We start from the raw sequence: 20,421 nt of genomic DNA, 5'->3' as shown, positions 1-20,421 counted from the left end.
GACACAACTTGCTAACATTATGAGTAAAATTGCTCTTATCTGTCAATATTAAAGGTAAAGTTACTCCTGATTGTCAACATTAGAGACTTTTTTTCACATTATCCTTATATATATATATGGGAGGGATCAAGTGAGAACCCTCCCCTTGGTGAGAACTCACCTTAGGTGAGAACCAACCAAAACTACGTAGTTTTATACATTAAAAAACCAACAGCTATTCCAATTACACAATCACGCCATTCACTCTTGCAAAATCACCATCAAAAATCGCAAATCATTCTTCATCATTCAATAATCGCAAAATCACGATCAACAATCGCAGATCCTCCATCACTTCGATTTTCATCATTCTTCTGTCATTCAACCTCAGATCTTCCTCATCATCGTTCCTCCTTCCTTAATTAGATCAGCCTCCTTCCTCATCATCGTTCATCCATCCTCATGGCTCTGTCATTCAAAAATACAGATCGCAAATCAGATTAACAAAGACGATCTACAATCAAAGAAAAAGATTCAAAACAATTGATCTCAATTGCATCAATCAGGTAATGTAATATCCAACAACTATAAATGAATATTAATTTCTGTTCTGTTTTTTATGTTTATAATTATTCAGAAATTGGTTAAATCTGAAACAAATTGGAAATAATTCAGATTCTATTCAGATGGAAACAATGGAATTGCATGAAATAATAGACAATGATCTACAGGAGAATGATGATCACCATGAAATTTATGTGTCTTCAACTATTGAAAGAGGTACATTCGCAATTAACTTTCTTCATAATCTAAAAAAGCTAGTTCTAAATAATTGTTCATGTGTTCTATAGATAATAGTACATATTATTCGTTTCTTATTTATAATTAGTTCTAAAAATTGTTGAAAAAATAAAATTGAGTATATTGAAATATATAGTTCAATACATTCTTCAAACTGTACCTAATGTTCTAAACATTTATTCATATGTTCTATATATTATCACATATGTTCAAAAATTCCACTTAAATGCAGTGTCAAATGAAGAGCAGCCTAATGATTCTTCTACTGCAATTATATCCTACACTCCACAAGTAGAATTTGGGCTGACTCCTGAAGGAACAAAAGAATGGAAGCCATGTTGCTCTCCAGAAAAAATACCTACTATAGGAACAAAATTTAATACTATTGATGAGGGTATTAAATTTTACAAAGCATATGCCACTGAAGCAGGATTTAATATTAGAAAATCTACAGTTAAAAAAAGAAAAAACTCAAATGTTGTGATTTTTCAATACTGTTTGTGCAATAAAGCAGGCCATAAGCAGAAAAAAATTGTTGAACATACTGAAGGACAAACACCAAGAAGAAGATTAATCACACGTGTTGGATGTCAAGCACAAATTGTTTTAAAGTACTGCAATGATGGAAAATATATTGTCTTTCGTTTAAAAGAGGAACATACACACCCACTTTACAGTCCACGCTGTATGAAATTTCAAAAACAGGGAAGAAATCTGACAATACTACACAAGAAGATGATTGTTGATAATTCTAAGGTGAGTCATATTCTAAATTTAAAATGTTTACAAACATCTTTACTTGTACATTTCTAACAGTTCATAGTGAAATATAGAACATAACATCTACAATTTTTTAAATTGTATTTACTTTCCTTATAAAATCTCTTAATGTGTTTTGTGTAGATGAATGTTGGACCCGTAAGAACATACAGACAAATAAAAGAAAATGTTAGAGGATACAACAATGTAGGTGCATCTAAGCAGGATTTCAAAAACTTCCATAGAGATTTAAAGGCTTACATTTATGAGTCAGATGCCCAAATGTTTATTGACATTTTCAACAAGAAAAAACTTATATGGTCTGCATTCTTTTTTGACTTTGATATGGGTGAAGACGATCATCTGTGTAGAGCTTTATGGGCAGACCCAATTTGTAGAAAGAATTATGCTCTATTTGGTGATATGGTATCTTTTGACACAACATACCAAACAAACAGGTATTATATTATATGTACCCATTTCTTATTGCAATGTTCTAAATATTTATTAATGAATTTCAATATCTTATTGGCATGTTCTAAAATCTTATTCTTATATTCTTAATAAGTTTTCTTATTTACAAATTTTTTTATATTATTTCCACAGATATAACATGATATTTGGCCCCTTTACTGGAGTAGACCACCACAAAAAATGTGTTACGTTCGCTGCTTGTTTCATTGCTAAAGAAGGTATTGCATCATTTGAGTGAGTTTTCAAAACGTTTCTTAATGCAATGGGAAGCAATGAACCTACGTGCTTAATAACAGATCAAGACCCAGCAATGAAGATTACAATAAAAAATGTTTTCAAAAAAACAGAACATAGATTCTGCATGTGGCACATTATGAAAAAGATGAATGATAAATTAGGTAAGCCTTCTAAAACTTTGTTTACAATTAAATTTTTTAATGCTTGACTGTTCTAATATATGTTTTGATCGGGTATTACATTGTATGTTCCAATACATTATTGGCATGTTCAAAATATTTGTATATTATGAAGATACTAACTCCTTTTTTTAATAGGTCGTGCCATTATGCAAGAAACCAATTTCTTAAAAAGGATTCAACCAATTGTTTGGAGTGTTGAGATTGAACCTGCAGAATTTGATGAAAAAATGGAAAGCAATCATTTCAGAGTTTAATTTGGAGAAACATGAATGGCTATGTCAAATATTTGAAATCAGAAAAATGTGGATTCCAGCGTATTTCAGGGACTTATTCCTAGGAGGAATTATGAGAACTACATCAAGGTTAGAGAGTGAGAACAACTTTTTCACTGCTTTTACAAATTCTCATCTAAGTCTTGTAGAATTTTATTTGAGATTTGATAGTGCAATGGATGCGCAAAGGCATAACCAAGCTCACAATGACAATGATGCCAAACATAAAAGATATGTATGTAAAACACCAATGGGTATTGAAACACATGGAGCTGATGTTTATACAACCACTGTCTTTTATGAGTTTCAGGAAGAGGTTTATAATGGTTCTTTTTTTGTGGAATAGACGGATTCTATAAACAACCTCCTTTCGAAATTTACACTATCAAAGAGCAAAGGACATCAAAAAACTTTCAGGTTATGTACATCAACATTGAAGATGAAACAAAATGTTCGTGCAAGAAGTTTGAGAGACAGGGCTTACCATGTAGACACATGGTGTGGGTTTGGAAGGCAAAAATGCTTGAATCAATTCCTAACAGGTACGTGCTTAACATATGGACTACATTAGCAACAAGTCAAAAAAATATAAATCTGCAAGGAAATCTTATGGAAGAATGTGCTGCTACAATTTATAAGAAAACATTGCTGAATCAACTATGGTCAGAGATTAATGTTTGTGTCTATTTAGCTCAAGGTAGTGAGGAAAATATAAAGGATCTTGTGAAGAAGTTTCAAGGAATCAGAATGGATTTAGAAGCTAAAAACACTCAAAAAGACACTGAGAAAAACAGAACTTTTTCAAAAAATCAAGACATTGAAATATTGATTGGAACTAGTGTACCAACTGAAATTAATGTCAAAGCACCGAAAATATCAAAGAACAAAGGTACATGTGTTGAGGAAAACCAGAAAAAAGAGAGGTTATGCAGAGTCTGTAAACAGCTTGCTAACCATGATAGCAGAAACTGTCCAGAAAAAGAGAACAACTGATCTCATATATTGTTTAGAACATATGATATAAGGTTTAGAACATATGATACATGTTTTAGAACATACGATATTTTTTTAGAACATACAATAATTTTTTTTCTATATAAGAAGCTGAAACATAAATATTTTCTTATATGGTACACTATTTTGATGACAAAGTGGATATAACATGTTTTTTTAGAACATACAATAAATTTTTTTCTATGTAAGAAGATGAACATACTGCTGTCATTTGGTTCTCATTATATCCTTCTTTCTCAACACTGAGATATGACATCCAGAAAAAGAAACCACTATTTCATCCAATCTAATTCAAAATATGTGTTTCAAACACTTCATTACTGATATCAAAATCGTGTATGTTCCAAAAAATATGTTTCATGTTCCAAAATAATATGTCTTACGTTCTAACATATATAATTACAACAATTACAGAATATACAATTATTTTAATTGTTCATTCTTCCATTTTAATGCCTTCTCATTTACACCAGCAACTTCTTTGTTTCTAGAATTTGACAGAATCTTCCAACAGTACTCAATTCTAAAATTCTTCAACTGATCAACCTGCAATATCCCATTCATTATTACTAACATTATCAAAATAATAACAACAGCCTATAATAAAAAAGATTTTAAAAAAAACTCACTTTGTTCTTTCGAACTCCAATATCCCATTTAGCCTCATCTTGTCCAAAATAGGATTCCATATGTTTCAAAAGGAAAACACCACAATCATCATTATTGGTTGAGTCTTTCCACTTCAACTTCAAATGTCTTGAAGCATAAACACTGATATCATTCAAGCAATTAGGACTTTCTCTTTTCATATAAAGATAATATGCTTTCACCTGAAAAACATAGAACAACATCTTATCAATATTAAAACATATCATCAACTACTCAGAACATACACTTAGATTTTCTGAACGTGACAGTAAATATATAGAACATAATAACAAAACTAAAAAACAGTTGAGTAATCTTACCAAAGCCTTTGCAAAACCCTTATATTTACTATGAACTTTTACACCTTTATCAAGAGCCTTGTTATCAATAACGTCTATCTTTCCAGTAAAATGGTTGATAACGAAAAGACAGAAATGTGCAGCATAAACAACCGGAAAGAACACCTACAAAAATAAACCATTAGCAATCATAATAATTACAAACAACAATTAAAGTAAAACACAATTTACTTTTAATATAATTACCAAGTAATAATTCTGTAAACTATCTACTTTAGCCTCACGAAGTTCATAACTAATCATCTCAAAAAAAGCATTGTGTCTGTCGCTGTACTTAATACTTCCAGGAACTCCCTTATCAGTACACAGTATCACCTATACAAAAATACAACATTCATATTAATATAATCCAATTTCTTTTCCACAAAACAAAATATCAAAATGTAAAAACACATACAAATTGTACAGTAGAGAAGAAGAATCTATGCACAGAAGTTGGACCCTTGCTCTTCTCTTCAGAATTCAATATTCGAGACCACGCATCAACCACATTACTAACCAAATGATTGCCTCCTGACAAGCTCATAATCTCCTCTCTATTGATTATGGACAAACAATCACTATACAACAACTCACTTCAAAAAAAACAAATAGAATAAAATAAAAACAATCAGCATATCTTAAAGAAAATTCAAATTAACACAAACAACATTCAATTAAGATCTTACTGTGGGTCTTCATTACAAAAAGCATATTCAACCAACATTCTCCGCGAACTAAGCATATTATTTAGTAAATGCTGAGACTCAAGCAAAAATGGAGACTGTAAATATCCAGGCAACTTTGAAATCCTTTTTGAACGATTTCCAACACCAACTTCTTACACTTCCTCAACTACATCTTTGCGTACTCTCCTATTAACAACAGAAAGAAAATAACAAAAGGGGACAAAATTAACCAGGTTCAAAAACAGAAACCACATAATCTTAAATTCTATTCTCATGTTCTAAAATATAAACCATATGTTCCAAACACACATACACATGATCTAAATTAGAAAAAAATCTTAAATCACTTACATTGCATTACTATCAGAAACATCATCAGCAAAACATTCATCAAGCCCAGCAACTCCTACTCTCAACACTTCTTCAACAAACTCTTCCTGAACTTCATCCAAATCAAATTGACTATATTTCATACCACACCTACTTTTTCACTATAAAATATAAAAAAAATTAAACCATAAAACAAACTATAATTTCAAAATAATGCAACAAAACCTTTATTATAAATGCACTATACCTTTTCAGCAAACTTCAAATCCTTGTCCATCACAATATCTCTCATGAACCGCATTACAAAAAAACCACATGTTTTGTGATCTTTTTGCTCTGGCACACCCTACAACACAACAAGCACAAAATTAAAATAATGTACATCAACCTAACCTTTACGTTCTAAAAAATTTCACACATGTACAAAACAAATATACAAGTTAAAAATTACCAAAAGTGCAGTCCATTTGACTTTAGCTTCATCATTCTCAGAATATAATTTAACAGCGCTGTTAAAATAAAAATCATTAAAATCAGTTACATCATCTTAATCTTCAAACATAGTTATATATCAAATAAACTATAAAACAAAAAAATATACTCATTCACAACATCAATCCATACATCTCCCTTTGGCAAACGCCTTCTCAAGGGATCCAACCAATAAGCTCTAAAATTCTTCAAATCGATAATTGACAACGTCCAATGTCCACTGAAAATAATACTATTATTATTTCAAAATAAAAAAAATTACTTAAAAAATATTAAATAAAATAACTAAAACAATCATACCCTGTATTATATGGATACAAAAAGATAGACTTATCCATCGTGGACATCTTCAATCGATTCATCAACTCATATGAGCGTTGACTTACTGTTTTAGAACTTCCAATGGAATAAGTGTAATGAGGATCAACAAAATAAAACAAATTCTCCATTCCTCTTTTCTTCAACAAATTAAACAAGTAGCTACATAAAAACAAAAAAGAACATAGTAAGAATCAACTACAACTAATATAAATAAAACTATAAAATTTCAAAAACAAAATACCTCATATAGAAAATTATAACGTTGCAAGTTATTTCTTCCATATGAACCATAGAATATATATCCTGCCTCAACAATAATGCTTTAGCAGAATGTCCAAACAACTCTTCACCAACAACATAGCTAACAAAATTCCCTTTCACCAACTCCGCATTTGCCCATTTGCACAACATTCGTAACTTATCTGGAATATTTCTAGGCAAAGCTTGCAAATCTACATCCACCGCATCTTCTATCACCACGTTATCAACTTCATCATCAACAACAAACATGTTGACAAAACAAACAAACTTAAAAAATCAAATAGGAATAACATAATAAGAAGCATAAAACGTATGTTCTGAACAATAAAGCATATGTTCTAAAATATAACAAACATTAAAAAATATAAACAAAATATAAAATAATTATTTTCACATACATTATTTCAGGATCAGAATTATTCTTCATATCTGCACCAACAGATTTCTCAACAAATTTTTTTGCTTGTGTAGACCCACCTTCAGTTCCAACAAAATCAGGCAACTCTTGACTCAACAAATTAAAATTCGGACAAGAATATTTTTCTTCAGATTTCTTCATTGGAGTTTTACTCTCTCTCTGATCTTTCTTCTCTCTTTTAATTCTTTCAACCAACGCATCTATCTCATCAAAAAATTCGGAATTAAAATAAGAATGACTATCTTGACTAGACAAATCACAATCAACATCTCCAGTCATTCCTGAATCTTTTTTACTTTCCGCTTTGTTCTCATTAACTACTTCTTCTTTCCCTCCTTCACTTTGAGAAACCGGATCTTCATTGCCTCGAGTATATTTACTCCACAAGTTGTTGATCAGATTAGACATCTGAACACTTGTAACATCTTCACCAAAAACAACATTAGCTTCTTTCAACATACAGTACATTTCATTAACTTTAGAACCCAATTCTTTAGCTAATGATTGGAACTTAGCAAGAAATTCCTGCATATACAAATCCATAATAAAAAACAGGACATGTTATAAATAATATTAAGCATGTTCTAAATTTTAATAAGCATGTTCTAAAATCTAATAAGCATGTTCTAAAATTTAAAAACAAAGATAAAGATGTAATAACGTACAAAAATTTGAGCAGCTCCACTCGAAGAAGCTTCTCCACATTCCTTCCTATTGGCTCCTTCAGCATCTTGATTATCTTCTCTTGGCACATTTTCCTTCATCCATATCCATATTTTCTCTTACCAAATTTTCTCCCACCACTATTCTGTCTAACACAATCCCACTTCCAAATCCCCTCATCTTTTGCAAAACCATCATCTTTTGTATTCGTTCTTTATTCCAAACAGATATAAGTAGAAAATCTCTTGGATTAACAACATTAGCTCGTTGAAGCCTATCAAAATAACTTATCTACAAAAAAAAAATAACAAAAATGAACAAGTTATACACAAATTAAAAAATAAACAACAAACAAATATTATCAAACACATAATAAAAAAAAAGAAAATTACACTTACCAACAAGAAAGGAAGGGGACCTGTAAAAAAAGTAGAACTCCTTTTCCATTCACTGACAGAATCCAACAATTGCTTATATGCAAAAGAACACCAATCCAAATTTATAATTTCCTTAACATTCCTACAACTATAAAGAAACTTATAGTTCATAGCCTGGTTCTTGGTAGAACGAATACAACAATTCACAGCACAGAATACAAAATGCAACAAAAACTCATCACACAATGGTTTCGTCTTCAGGCCATTCAGCTTAGCAATCACAGTACTATTAATTGGACTTCCAATCTCAAGTCCAAAATATGACCTCCATTGAGCAAAAAAAATCTGAAAACTCATCTTCCCCAGCATCTTGTGGCTCCTCAATCTCTACACCTCCACAAGGCAAGCCATAAACAGCCTTAAAATCATCCTTAACAAACTTCAATTCTTCACTATTATCCAGCATAAGGCTACACCTATCAACATTAAAACTATTCATAAGTTTTTCACAAAAAGTAGCATTATGAACATCTAAACTTAGATGCAAAAACCCACCAAATCCAATCCGCTTAATTGCATCCTTATGAGTCTCCGGAATATCATGAAGAATACCCATAAACTGTTTAGGAGGTATTCTTTGACCAAGAGAAACCTTATTCCGTTTAAAAACATTTTCATCATCACCTACACTAACAACCTTCTTCATCTTCTTTAAAAAACTAGAAGCAACAGACAAGTTTCTGGCAAACTTCACTTTCTTTACCTTCTTAGCATCAACATCTTCCTTTAACACATCAATCGAAGCTTCAGAAACTTGAGAAGAATCAAAACCTTTACTAGATAGACTCCTTGTTTGCCGCCTAAATGTACCTTTCCTAGAGTGACTACTAGTTTGCCGAATCAACTCACCTTTCATAGATTGACTCCTGGTTTGCCGCCTCAACAAACTATTAGACGGAACGACGTAACTAGACAACAAATCATTATCAGCAGGAATGGCTGGCATTGAAGGTCTTTTCGAAATTGAAGGTCTTTTAGAAGTCCTTTTAAATCTTCTAGAAGAATGTGTTTTTTCAGTTCTAACTTCAACAGGAACAACAGTTTCACCTTTCTTCTCATTTTTCTTATCTTCATCAGAACAATATTTTTCCATAATATCATCCAGCAAATTCTGATCAACAACATTCTTTGGAAAAATCTCTTCTCCATTGCCGCCCATTTTCTAAAAAAACAGAACATATACTCAACATTTTAGAACAAACAAATGCAAATATAAAACAAATATACAACGAAACATAAAACAAATGGAATAACTCATCAACCAAACATAAAGTAATTTAACAAAGCAATAACTCAACAACAGAACATATGATCAATATTTTAGAACAAAAAATGCAAAAACATAAAACAAAAATAGAACAAACTCAAAAACGTTCTAAAACTAACTACATTTGAATACAAAAAACATACAAAATCATACCGCAACAAACTTTGAAAGTTCAAACAAGCGAAAACACCAAACAAACCAATATTGTTTTAACAGAACAATTGTTCAATATTCTAGAACAAAACACATGCAAATATAGAACAAACATAGAACAAAAATAAAATCATTTTGAAACTCATTAAATTGGAAAATAAAACCACAACAAAATATCAAAGTTAACACAAATGAAAAACTTAAAAGACAAAAAGCTACAAAAATTAGGTCTCAAAACTAAAAAATAAAGAACAAACATAAAACAAAACAATATCTCATTAACAGAACATACGTTCATAATTTTAGAACAACAAATACAAAATATAAAACAATAACAGAACAACATAAAAACATTCTCAAACTGAATACATTTGAATACAAAAATCAAAGAAAAACATACAGAAACTTCTTTATAAACATCAAACAAACGAAAACCTAGAAAATCAAAAAACTGTACAAAATCGAACTCAAAATCAACAAAGAATATAAAACAACAAAATAAACGAAACATATAAAGCAACAAACCTCGTTCAGAAGAATAAATTCACAGAAAAAACCACAAAACGAAAAAATGCAAACAAAAACAATGAACAGAAAAAACGAAAAAGATAAGCAACTAATCAGATTTAAGAGGAACAAATACACGGTAGAATCGATGAAATACAGAGCGCAAATCTTCTATAAAAACCAAAGTTGATCGACGCTAGATTAGAAGAGAAATGACAGAAGATAGAAATGAGGAAGAAGAAGAGCAATAAGTCGAGGAACGAAGTCGATGAACGAAGAGACTCAACTTTTCAACTTTAGAAACGTACGCAATTAATTACCAAAACACAGCGTTTTGGTTAATGAAAAACCCCCAAAACTACGTAGTTTTGGGTGGTTCTCATCTAAGGTGAGTTCTCACCTAGGAAAGGGTTCTCACAAGAGCCCTCTCATATATATATATATATATATATATATATATATATATATATATATATATATATATATGGGATAAGGGCCAAATTTAAGCCTAAAGTTTTAAGGGAAGTGTAAATTTAGATCTAACATATGAAATGATAATAATTTAACTCTAACATTTCCAAGCAATATCAATTTTAGCCATAAGTTACTGAAAATTTGGAAAGATTGGTTTGACTGTATTTATTTATCACATTGTACCTTTCAACCAAGTTTGTCGATAAGGTAAAACTGTTTCGTAAATTTTTGGTCAGTTATTTATAACTATATTAGTAATACAGTAAAAAATTTGGACACTTTAATAAAAAAAATTGTAATTAAACTATACGTAGCAGACTTAGCTCTTTGTATTTTAATAGGTTTTTTTATAATTTTGTTAGTAATACGCTAATTTTTTTTAGACATAATTGATATTTGAAATGTTTGAAGTATAAGTTAAAAACAATGAAATCTGTCTTTTCAAATTTTCGATAACGTATCACTAAAATTGTTCTTGTTTGAAAAAATCTGGTTAAATTTGCACCATTTTATACGTAAGTTAAATCAGCATTTCTCTTAAAACATTGGGATTAAATTTGATTTTTAATCTCATATATATATATATATATATATATATATATAATTCCTTTTTTTTTTTTCTGAAATGGGTTGTTCAAAGGGTGTGAATAAAGCAAAGTCCAAGTCAAAACTTAAGGTTTGAATCCCAATTAATCAGTCTCTAATCCTATTTAGGGTTTTGAAAAAAAAAAGTTAAAATAATGTATGATTAATTAAGGAGTCCAAGAATGAGCATTCCTAGGAACTTGTTCTTAGCTTATGAGAAGAGAGGATTCTCTTTCTGATACACAGGCACGCATGAGTTTAATTAATTAATTAATTAAAGGCTTAATACATTATTTGCCCCTGAATTCGTTAAAAAGCTTGATTGGCCCACTGAACTTTCAAAGTGTCGTGATAGCCTTTTGAATTTGCATAAAATATTTAGTTAGCCTCCTGAACTTGCATAAAATGTAATCAATTGATAACTAAGTTGTAAAAAAGTAAGTTAAATGCGGAAGATGTATTCCACGTGTCTTAGAATGTTATTATATAATTCAAGAATAGAGTAAAAATAAAGTTATTACTTGCTCAAATATACAACTTGTCTTCTCTAATATTAGAATCGCATACTCCGATTTTGGTCGTTTTACTTTTTTTTAACTCGTGCTGTCACACCCGATCTAAATCGGCATCGGGTATGAACGGAAAATAGGATAACGAACGTCTAACAGCCTGAAAGACGAACTTATTTTCTAATAGATCAAAATTTAATTCGGACTACCTAAAGTTTTATTTATTATTTGGCTTGGACTTGATAATTCTATCAAGTTTCCTACGTATCCCGAACGTATTTTAATCTTTAAATCGGGAATCAAAGCCACGTAGTTCTACCTATTTTAGGTAGTTCTCTTAATTAATTGATACGTTGATTGACACGCTAATCATTTAATTATATATTTCACTTTCCCACTATATAATTTTGTTATTCATAATACGGTTATTGGGCTAAACCAATATTTAATATCTCGAATTGATTTAATAATCTACTTAAAATATATTTCATATACGAATATTTTATGACTTCGATGGTATAACAGTTTAAACTTAAAAATCATGTTATTAATTCAAATCACGAAATAAATATCAATGTTTTTGACAAACGAATCAAATCAAATAACGTTTTATCAAACCGAATCAAAATAAAGAAACGTTTTATCAAACCGAATTGTAACGAAATATACGTTTTACCAATTCGTAATCGTTTATCAAACCAACTCGTAATCAAACAAACGTAAAACATCAAATCAAATCCGTAATCAAATAAACGCTTTATCAATCAAACTCGTAATCAATCAAACGTAAAACCTTATATCAAAATCAACTCATAACATAATACCTTATATCCATTCTAGAGTTTCTCCCCTTATGTATCAATCCATAACCACACATATCAAGAATCACATAGTCGAGACGTCTCTTTAACCTTGCCTAATCCCGTATTGGTCTTACCCCACACTTCGCTGCCAATACCTGACTAGGTCTTTACACTGTGTATACAGGTCATGTCCCTCACTGAACATGGTCTTCAAATATCAAAACCACCGGTCCGGATTACTCTAGATGGATATAAAAATTCAGAAAATAATAACGTGCTCAAATTTCCTTTCACAATCAAAATACTGAATCATTTAAAATCAAATACTCTTTTAATATAACTAAAATTGTTAAAAATTCGTATAAAATCATCAATTCATAATTTAATCGAACTCCAAGAATTAAATAGCTCAAAATATTGTATCGATAAAATTTAATATCGTTAAAAGTAAATATTCTTATCGGACTACTTCCGATCACCGAAACAAAATTCTAAACCGAGTTACTATTAGACTCGTTAAACCACGTTAAACTACTAAAAGTATATTCGTCCTAACTTTATATTCAAACTATTGTACCTAACTTTTATATTCAAACAATATCGATATTAATCATTCTATTTTATAACTTATTTTAAGTCGACAATTTTAAGTCACTTAAATATTAATCAAATAACTTAAAACTAAATTTTAAACCAAACACTTTTATCGAATTATTATTCTCGTTTGTCACCGAAATTGTAACGTGTAAACTAAATTGATATCGTTAATTCCGACCGAAGGTTCAGTTAGACTCGTGACACTGCTACATAGTCTATCCGTACAAATTTTATATTCTTGTACAAATTTTATATTAATACAATATAAAATAATCACTATTTTTATTCAACTATTTTTTATTGGTCTATTTTGATATCTAAAATAGTAATTTAAACCGACGTTGTTAATTTGGACCGATTTATCTCTAAATTCGTGGCGCTGCTAAAAGCCTTAATACCCAATCAAACTTTCACTTCGATAAATCTAAAGGACAACTCTTTAAATTTTATTTTTTTATTAGTAAAATATAGACTTGATAAATTACTACTTATAAACATGTTAAAATTTAACGAAATGGAACCTAACTTACTCAAAATCATACCTATAACATTTTTAAAAAAATAATTTAAATCTAAAATACAGTTACCGAAATGTCATCGTCGGTCACCGAAAATGTGGCGGTGTGATCCGCTAACAGCTAATTCAAAAACGCCATCGTCAGCTAACCCAAAACGTCATCGTCGATTACCGAAACCCCCTCGTTTTCCATCTTTATGATCCCATTTTTCTTCCCATATCTATACATAGGGTTGATATACCTCCCCAAAAATTCTTCCTAGAATGAAGTATGTATTTTAATTAAAATATTGATATATGGAATTTACTTGTGACATATGTACTTTGTATATTTGAAATATTGACATTTGGATTTTGGAGTAGTTAAATCTTGACATGTAATAGATAATGTGTCATGCAACATGTATTCCATTATTATTATTGTGCCATTTCTCTTCTATGTGTCATTTTATGAAATTAGATTAATGGCACTTGTTGAACAAGTCATTTTACATGTATTTATATATTTATTTGTGTGCACAATAACATAAGCTTATTATTATTATTATTATTATTATTATTATTTTAATGGCATAACTAAATTCGGTTTTCTGGAATATATTGAATGTGCTAATTATAATAAAAAGTCTTCATTGATTATACTTTTTTTAAAAGTTACCCAAAACTTTTAATTTACATCTAAGACCATTAAATTAAACTTAATAGTATATTTAAAATCGTAATTAATTAATACTCTAAAATCTATATCGAATAATTTTTAGACACAGACGTGACACGTGCAATATATCTTCCGCATTTAATTTACTTTTTTTTGCAACCGAGTGATTAATTGATTACATTTTACGCAAGTTCAGGGGCTATCAAAATACTTTGAAAGTTCAGGGAGCCAATCAAGCTTTTTGGACAAGTTCATGGGGCAAATGATGTATTAAGCCTTAATTAAACAAGGGATAATGTATCAAAATAGACCTGTGGATGAGAAAATATTAATTTAGGCTCCACATACAAAATAACATAAATGTAGGTTTAACGTTTAAAAAAAGTATCAATTTAGATCTCGATAACCGAACATGACACATCATTCATATTATTCCGTTAAGTTCTATCAACTATACGTGGAAAGAGAAGATAATTTGGTATTGACACTGTAAAAATTATTGTTAACAACCTCAAAATGAAAAATCTCAAGAATTAAAGTTGTTTAGTACCACATTTACTAAGGAACCAAATTTTTTATTTTCCAAAATCATCATTTTCAGAGTTCTCTCTCTCTAAACATTCACTTTCTCTCTCATCACCAAACAATACCTATATGACCTTAAAATTAAAAAATCGAAGAATTAATATTGCTTAGAATATCATCACGTCTTTGAATTTTTCAATTTGAGGTCGTCAATGCTCGTTTTAATTTTGAGATCATTGTTTCTAGTAAAACGAAAAAAAAAATTCAGTTATCTCATGATCACAAAAGAAAACCCAGTCACCGTTCGGACAATATTTTTTTTTACAGGTACCAATTTGAAAAAATGTGAAAACACATGAGTTTTTTAAACTTTACCCTAATATTATTTATATATTTATTACGTCATTCGGTTCCATTAATATAAATCATCCAGTCCGATCAAGTCACTCATTATCTAACTATAAATCCAATTTGATGTCTGTCCGATTGCGGTAACATTGATAAATTATCATAAAGTTAAATAGCCAATTGATTTTGGATAAATAATTTATTTAGTCCCCTACTTTTTTACCAAACACACTGTTTAGTCTCTCTATTTTGAAAAAATATATTATAAGATCCATATCTTTTGTCAATATTAACCATTTGATCCTTCTGTCTAGTTTTTTTTCGATTTTTAACCGAACATATCTTAGCTTTCAGGACAACCATAGTAGATACAAAATGATCATGTTAGTCTGTTATTTTTTGTGTGTCTGTTTATGCCAAATATAATGGTTAAAAATCTAAAATAAAATAGACAGAAGTATCAAAAAGTTAATAACAAAATATAGGAATCTTGTAATGTGTTTTTTCAAAATAGGAGAACTAAACACTGTATTAGATAAAAAAAATAGGGGACTAATAAATTATTTACCCATTGATTTACCCCGAAAATGGATGATTAAAAGTCGGAAACATTAAAATTTACATTTTTTTATCAAAGAATTCGTGGAAATAATACAAATTTTTCATGACGATTTTGTATTTTTCGTCACAAAAAAAACTGTACGATTTAGTATTTTTCGTCACTAAATTTTTTACGATTTTTCATATTTCAAAGTTTGGCCTAAATGGGTGCGGTATCCGCTCGGCCCATGGTGGGGGCGGATGCGGCATCCGACTCATGGGGGGCGGGCCGCATCCATTTAGACCAAATTTTGAAATTTTTTCTCAAATTTTTTTTTCCCAGTTTTGAAACTTTTTTATGCGGGTAAAATTGTCCAAATAAAAACGATGATAAATAATTTAGGACGATAAATAGCAAAAAAAAAAAAAAAAAAAAAAAAAAAAAAAAAAAACCTTGATTTTTTAAGCAAAAGTGGAAGGAAGAAAACAAAGTTTTCTTGGAAATGTCTCTGTATATTTTAAAGTACTTTTTCCAAGAACACACGGGTGCTCTCCTCTCATTTCTCCTATGAAAATCTCACTTTTCTTTTGAATTACTAATATTTATTATTTTTGTCTTTCTCTTTTGGTTATTGAGCTACAAGTAATTATATGATATTTGGGACCTGATAAATCCCCTGGTCCTGATGGGCTAAATCCAGGTTTCTTTCAACATTTTTGGGACCTGATTGGAACTGAGATTGTTAATGCTTGTAAAGGCTATCTGGATCGCAAAGAATTTCCACCGCATTTAAATGACACTATAATTGTCCTTATTCCCAAAGTTGACAGGCTTGAGGGTATGAAAGATTTTCGCCCTATCTCCCTTTGTAATGTGTTGTACAAACTGATTGCCAAGGTCCTAGCTAATAGGCTCAAACTTGTGCTACCTTCCTTGGTATCTGAGTCTCAATCTGCTTTTGTCCCTGGCAGGTCTATCTCTGACAGCATCATGGTGGCTTTTGAGTCATTACACTTTATGAAGAGAAAGAATAGGGGTAGAATTGGTGAGGTGGCTTTAAAATTGGATATTAGCAAGGCCTATGATAGGGTGGATTGGGCCTTCCTGAGACTTGTCATGGAAAAATTAGGCTTTCCTGAGATGTGGATTGAGTGGATTATGTTGTGTATCTCTACTGTGGAATACTCTGTGTCACTTAATGGTACGTTTGTGGGGCCAATTACACCTGGTAGGGGCCTGAGACAAGGTGACACTCTGTCGCCGTACCTATTTATTCTGTGTGCCGAAGTCTTATCTAAATTGATTACAAGGGCGGTGGAGGAGGGATCCCTCCATGGATGCCTTATCGCGAGGAATGCTCCTACTATCACACATTTGTTCTTTGCAGATGACAGCTTCCTTTTTTTCAGGGCCTCTATGGATGAGTGTAATAAAGTGGGGTTGATCCTATCTGAGTATGAGGCAGCATCTGGCCAGGCTATCAACCTGCAAAAATCAGGGATTTTCTTTAGTCCAAATGTAGGAATGGATCTGCGTAATGAGGTATGTAATTCTCTCCAGGTCTTTCATCCTCTAGATACTGGTCGCTACTTGGGTCTCCCCTCATTAATTGGGAAGTCTAAAGTGGCAATTTTCAGTTTTCTCAAAGATAGACTTAGGAAGAGGTTGAGTGCATGGACCTTTAGATTTCTTTCGGCGGCTGGTAAGGAAGTGCTAATTAAGGCAGTTGCGCAGGCCCTGCCAACTTTTTGTATGAGTGTCTTTAAACTGCCTAAATCCCTTTGTCTAGATTTGGAGAAGATAATGAATTCTTTTTGGTGGGGTATGAAACCAGGGGGTAGGAGATCGATTCATTGGCAGAGCTGGGACAGGCTCTGTAGGGATAAGAGAGAGGGTGGCTTGGGCTTTAGGAACCTCCAAAAATTCAACTTGGCCTTATTAGGCAAACAAGCCTGGAAGTTAGTGGTTAATCCAAATTCTTTAGTGGGAAGAATGTTCAAAGCTAAATATTTCCCTAGGGATCCCTTCTTTTCCTCCAAATTAGGCAATAATCCTAGTTTTGTTTGGGGGAGTGTTTGGAGAGCCATTGAGGTACTGAGACTGGGAGTTCGGTGGAGAATTGGGAATGGCAAGTCAATTTTTGTATGGAAAGACCCTTGGGTAAATACTACGGCTCCATTCAGGGCTCAGGGGGATGATATTATGCAGCAGGATGATACAAAAGTGGCTGATTTGTTCATTCCTGGTAGGAAGATGTGGGATAGAGGGAAGGTAGAAGAATTGTTGAATGAGGCAGATGCCAGAATTGTGTGTAGGATGGTATTGCCAACTAGAGAAGTTGAGGATGGACCAATGTGGAACTTTACCAAAAATGGCATGTATACTAGTAAATCAGGCTACAAAACTCTTTGTGAGGATTATGGTGGTGTGATCCAGGAGGAAGGGTGGAGTAGAATTTGGAAGATGCATGTCCCCCCAAAAGTTAGAATGTTTCTTTGGAAGTTGGCCTCGGGTTGCATGGCTACTAGACATAGACTGGCAGGGAGAGGGTTGTTAATCCCATTGCAATGTCCCTTCTGTCATTCTGATACTGAGCATGACCACCACCTCTTTGTGGATTGTGTATACGTCCAGGAATGTTGGAACCTATCTGGGATCAATACGGATTTATTCCAACCTGATTATCTAACGGGTTCTATTTTGCAGGTCCTCTTGTCCAATGATGCAGACACAATAACCAAGATGGCCATGACATTGTGGGTTATTTGGAATCAAAGGAATCAGATAGTCTGGGAGAGTAAAGTCCAACTTTCAGAAACGGCGATCTCTCTTGCGAAGCACTATCTTGCTGTGTGGCACCAGGCCCAGCTGAAGAATCTGCCGATTGCGGCCAGTCATCCGCCTATGATCTCAACGGCAAACGCTGATGACCCCATTGCACAGCACCGTCCGATCCTAGGTCCTCAGGCAGTTGGCCAGGCCTTTGCCTGCACCCCTACGCAGAATCGGCCACCTCCTACCGTCACCAACAATGCAACCGTAAATGCCAGCATGGTTCCATATCACCACGCGCACACACCGCGACAAATGGCGGCACAGGTACGAGACACTAGTTGGTCTTGCCCCCCTCTTGGCTTTGTCAAATGCAATTGTGACGCAGCTACCTTTAAAGCTGAGGCCCGGAGTGGGGTGGGAGCTTTGCTTAGATCCTCTGATGGTTCTTTTATGGCTTGCCGTAGTCGCCTAATCCCAATTGTTGAAGATATCAGGGAAGTTGAAGCGTTAGCCCTTCGGGATGCAATGCATTGGTGCATTTATCTTAATTGTATTAATGTGTTGTTTGAGAGTGACTCCTTGATTGTGGTTAATAGTGTCAATTCGTCTGATCCAGACTTGTCAGTTTATGGATCAATTATTCAGGATTGTAAGTCTTTGTTAAATTGTCGACACGATTACAAAGTGTCTTTCTCCCCACGCCTAGCGAACAAGGGAGCTCATGTCGTTGCACGACATGCCTTGTCTAATGCTAGCGAGTTTGTGTCATTTTCTGCCCCGGTTTGGTTGCAGGAGTCTATTGTTGCTGATTTGTTTTAAGGAATGAATTTCATCTTTGTTTCAAAAAAAAAAAAAAAAAGTATATGATATTATATATCTAAGTTTTATAATATTTATTAAAATTTTAATTCTATACTATAATATATACTACTTCTGCCTATCTTCAACTACAAGACAAATGCATATTCTAGGTAGGAGATGGGACAAAACTTAATTAATGAGCTTAATTTATAGTTTACTTACACTATTTTGTGCATAATGTTTTGATTTTGCTTTAGATTTTGGAGTTTGTTAATTATAATTGACGGTTTAACTAATTCATTTATTTATGGAATAATGATATTGTTTGGCAAATGGCTGTTAGCTGATTTAATTAGTTGGTTTGATATGGTTGCTAATAGTTATTTATATAAAGGGTAAATAATTTATTAGTCCCTTAGCTTTTACTTAACATACTGTTTAGTCCCCCTATTTTGAAAAACACATTTTAAGGTCTCTATCTTTTACCAATATTAACCCTGTGGTCCTTTTATCTATTTTTTTTATATTTTTAACCGAACATATCTTAGCTTTTAGGACAACCACAGTACAATACAAGTTGACCATATTACTCTGTTATTTTATATATGTCTATTTATGCTAAAATATAACGGTTACAAGTCTAAAAAAATTAGACAAAAGGACCAAAGGGTTAATATTGGTAAAAGATATGGACTTTAAAATGTGTTTTTCAAAATAGAAGGACTAAACAGTGTGTTAGGTAAAAACCATGGGACTAATAAATTATTTACCCTTATATAAATGACAAATAAAAATAGGGTAATTAATTTATTAGTCCCTATATTTTGACAAAACACACTGTTTAGTCCCTGTATTTTCAAAAACACATGGTAAGGTCCCTAACCTTTTTTTCAGTGAGCTGTTTAGTCCTTTCGTCTGTTTGTTAAATTTTTTACCGTTTATGACTTCGGAAATGATTAAATTACCCTTTACTATTTACCTTCAAACTTCAGAAGAGGAAATCCAATTTAGAAGAAGAAGCTATTTGTATGGAGAACAAGAAAAAG

At 31.9% G+C, this 20,421-nt stretch overlaps 2 protein-coding genes and 1 long non-coding RNA gene across 4 annotated transcripts; all 3 read right to left on the bottom strand.

Moving 5' to 3' along the window:
• Positions 1–4,141: 4,141 nt before the first annotated feature.
• On the bottom strand, positions 4,142–5,252 carry LOC136229641 (uncharacterized). The gene is made up of 5 exons (XM_066018559.1): positions 5,123–5,252; positions 4,912–5,040; positions 4,687–4,830; positions 4,348–4,548; positions 4,142–4,264 (listed from the first exon to the last, which is right to left on the bottom strand). Exons 1-5 carry the CDS (start codon positions 5,249–5,251, stop codon positions 4,142–4,144), a joined length of 726 nt encoding a protein of 241 aa, XP_065874631.1. The 5' UTR covers position 5,252.
• Positions 5,253–5,426: 174 nt separating this feature from the next.
• On the bottom strand, positions 5,427–6,055 carry LOC136229217 (uncharacterized). Its single transcript, XR_010689014.1, has 3 exons — positions 5,971–6,055; positions 5,745–5,830; positions 5,427–5,579 (listed from the first exon to the last, which is right to left on the bottom strand). It is a non-coding gene; the product is annotated as an uncharacterized lncRNA (long non-coding RNA).
• Positions 6,056–6,891: 836 nt separating this feature from the next.
• On the bottom strand, positions 6,892–13,919 carry LOC136230837 (uncharacterized). Of its 2 annotated transcripts, none has more exons than XM_066020023.1 (5): positions 13,798–13,919; positions 8,277–9,477; positions 7,881–8,169; positions 7,196–7,740; positions 6,892–7,024 (listed from the first exon to the last, which is right to left on the bottom strand). In XM_066020023.1, the coding sequence occupies exons 3-5, from the start codon at positions 7,977–7,979 to the stop codon at positions 7,021–7,023; spliced, it is 648 nt and encodes a 215-aa protein (XP_065876095.1). In that variant the 5' UTR covers positions 7,980–8,169; positions 8,277–9,477; positions 13,798–13,919; the 3' UTR covers positions 6,892–7,020. Both variants share the same exon structure in this region; 1 of them encodes a protein (XP_065876095.1).
• Positions 13,920–20,421: the final 6,502 nt, after the last annotated feature.

Source organism: Euphorbia lathyris, chromosome 5 (genome assembly GCF_963576675.1).
Source record: "Euphorbia lathyris chromosome 5, ddEupLath1.1, whole genome shotgun sequence".
NCBI lineage: Eukaryota > Viridiplantae > Streptophyta > Magnoliopsida > Malpighiales > Euphorbiaceae > Euphorbia > Euphorbia lathyris.
The sequence above is the reverse complement of the archived record's forward strand: the minus strand, read 5'-3'. Positions and strand labels throughout refer to the sequence as shown.

What these genes read in the sequence shown, in the direction of transcription:
- LOC136229641 (XM_066018559.1), bottom strand. Translation starts at nt 5,251, where the DNA reads ATGAGCTTGTCAGGAGGCAATCATTTGGTTAGTAATGTGGTTGATGCG. An exon ending in GTTTACAGAATTATTACTTG is followed by an intron (nt 4,831 to 4,911) that starts GTAATTATATTA and finishes TTATTTTTGTAG; the next exon opens with GTGTTCTTTCCGGTTGTTTA. An exon ending in AGGGTTTTGCAAAGGCTTTG is followed by an intron (nt 4,549 to 4,686) that starts GTAAGATTACTC and finishes TATGTTTTTCAG; the next exon opens with GTGAAAGCATATTATCTTTA.
- LOC136230837 (XM_066020023.1), bottom strand. Translation starts at nt 7,979, where the DNA reads ATGAAGGAAAATGTGCCAAGAGAAGATAATCAAGATGCTGAAGGAGCC. An exon ending in GTGGAGCTGCTCAAATTTTT is followed by an intron (nt 7,741 to 7,880) that starts GTACGTTATTAC and finishes TTGTATATGCAG; the next exon opens with GAATTTCTTGCTAAGTTCCA.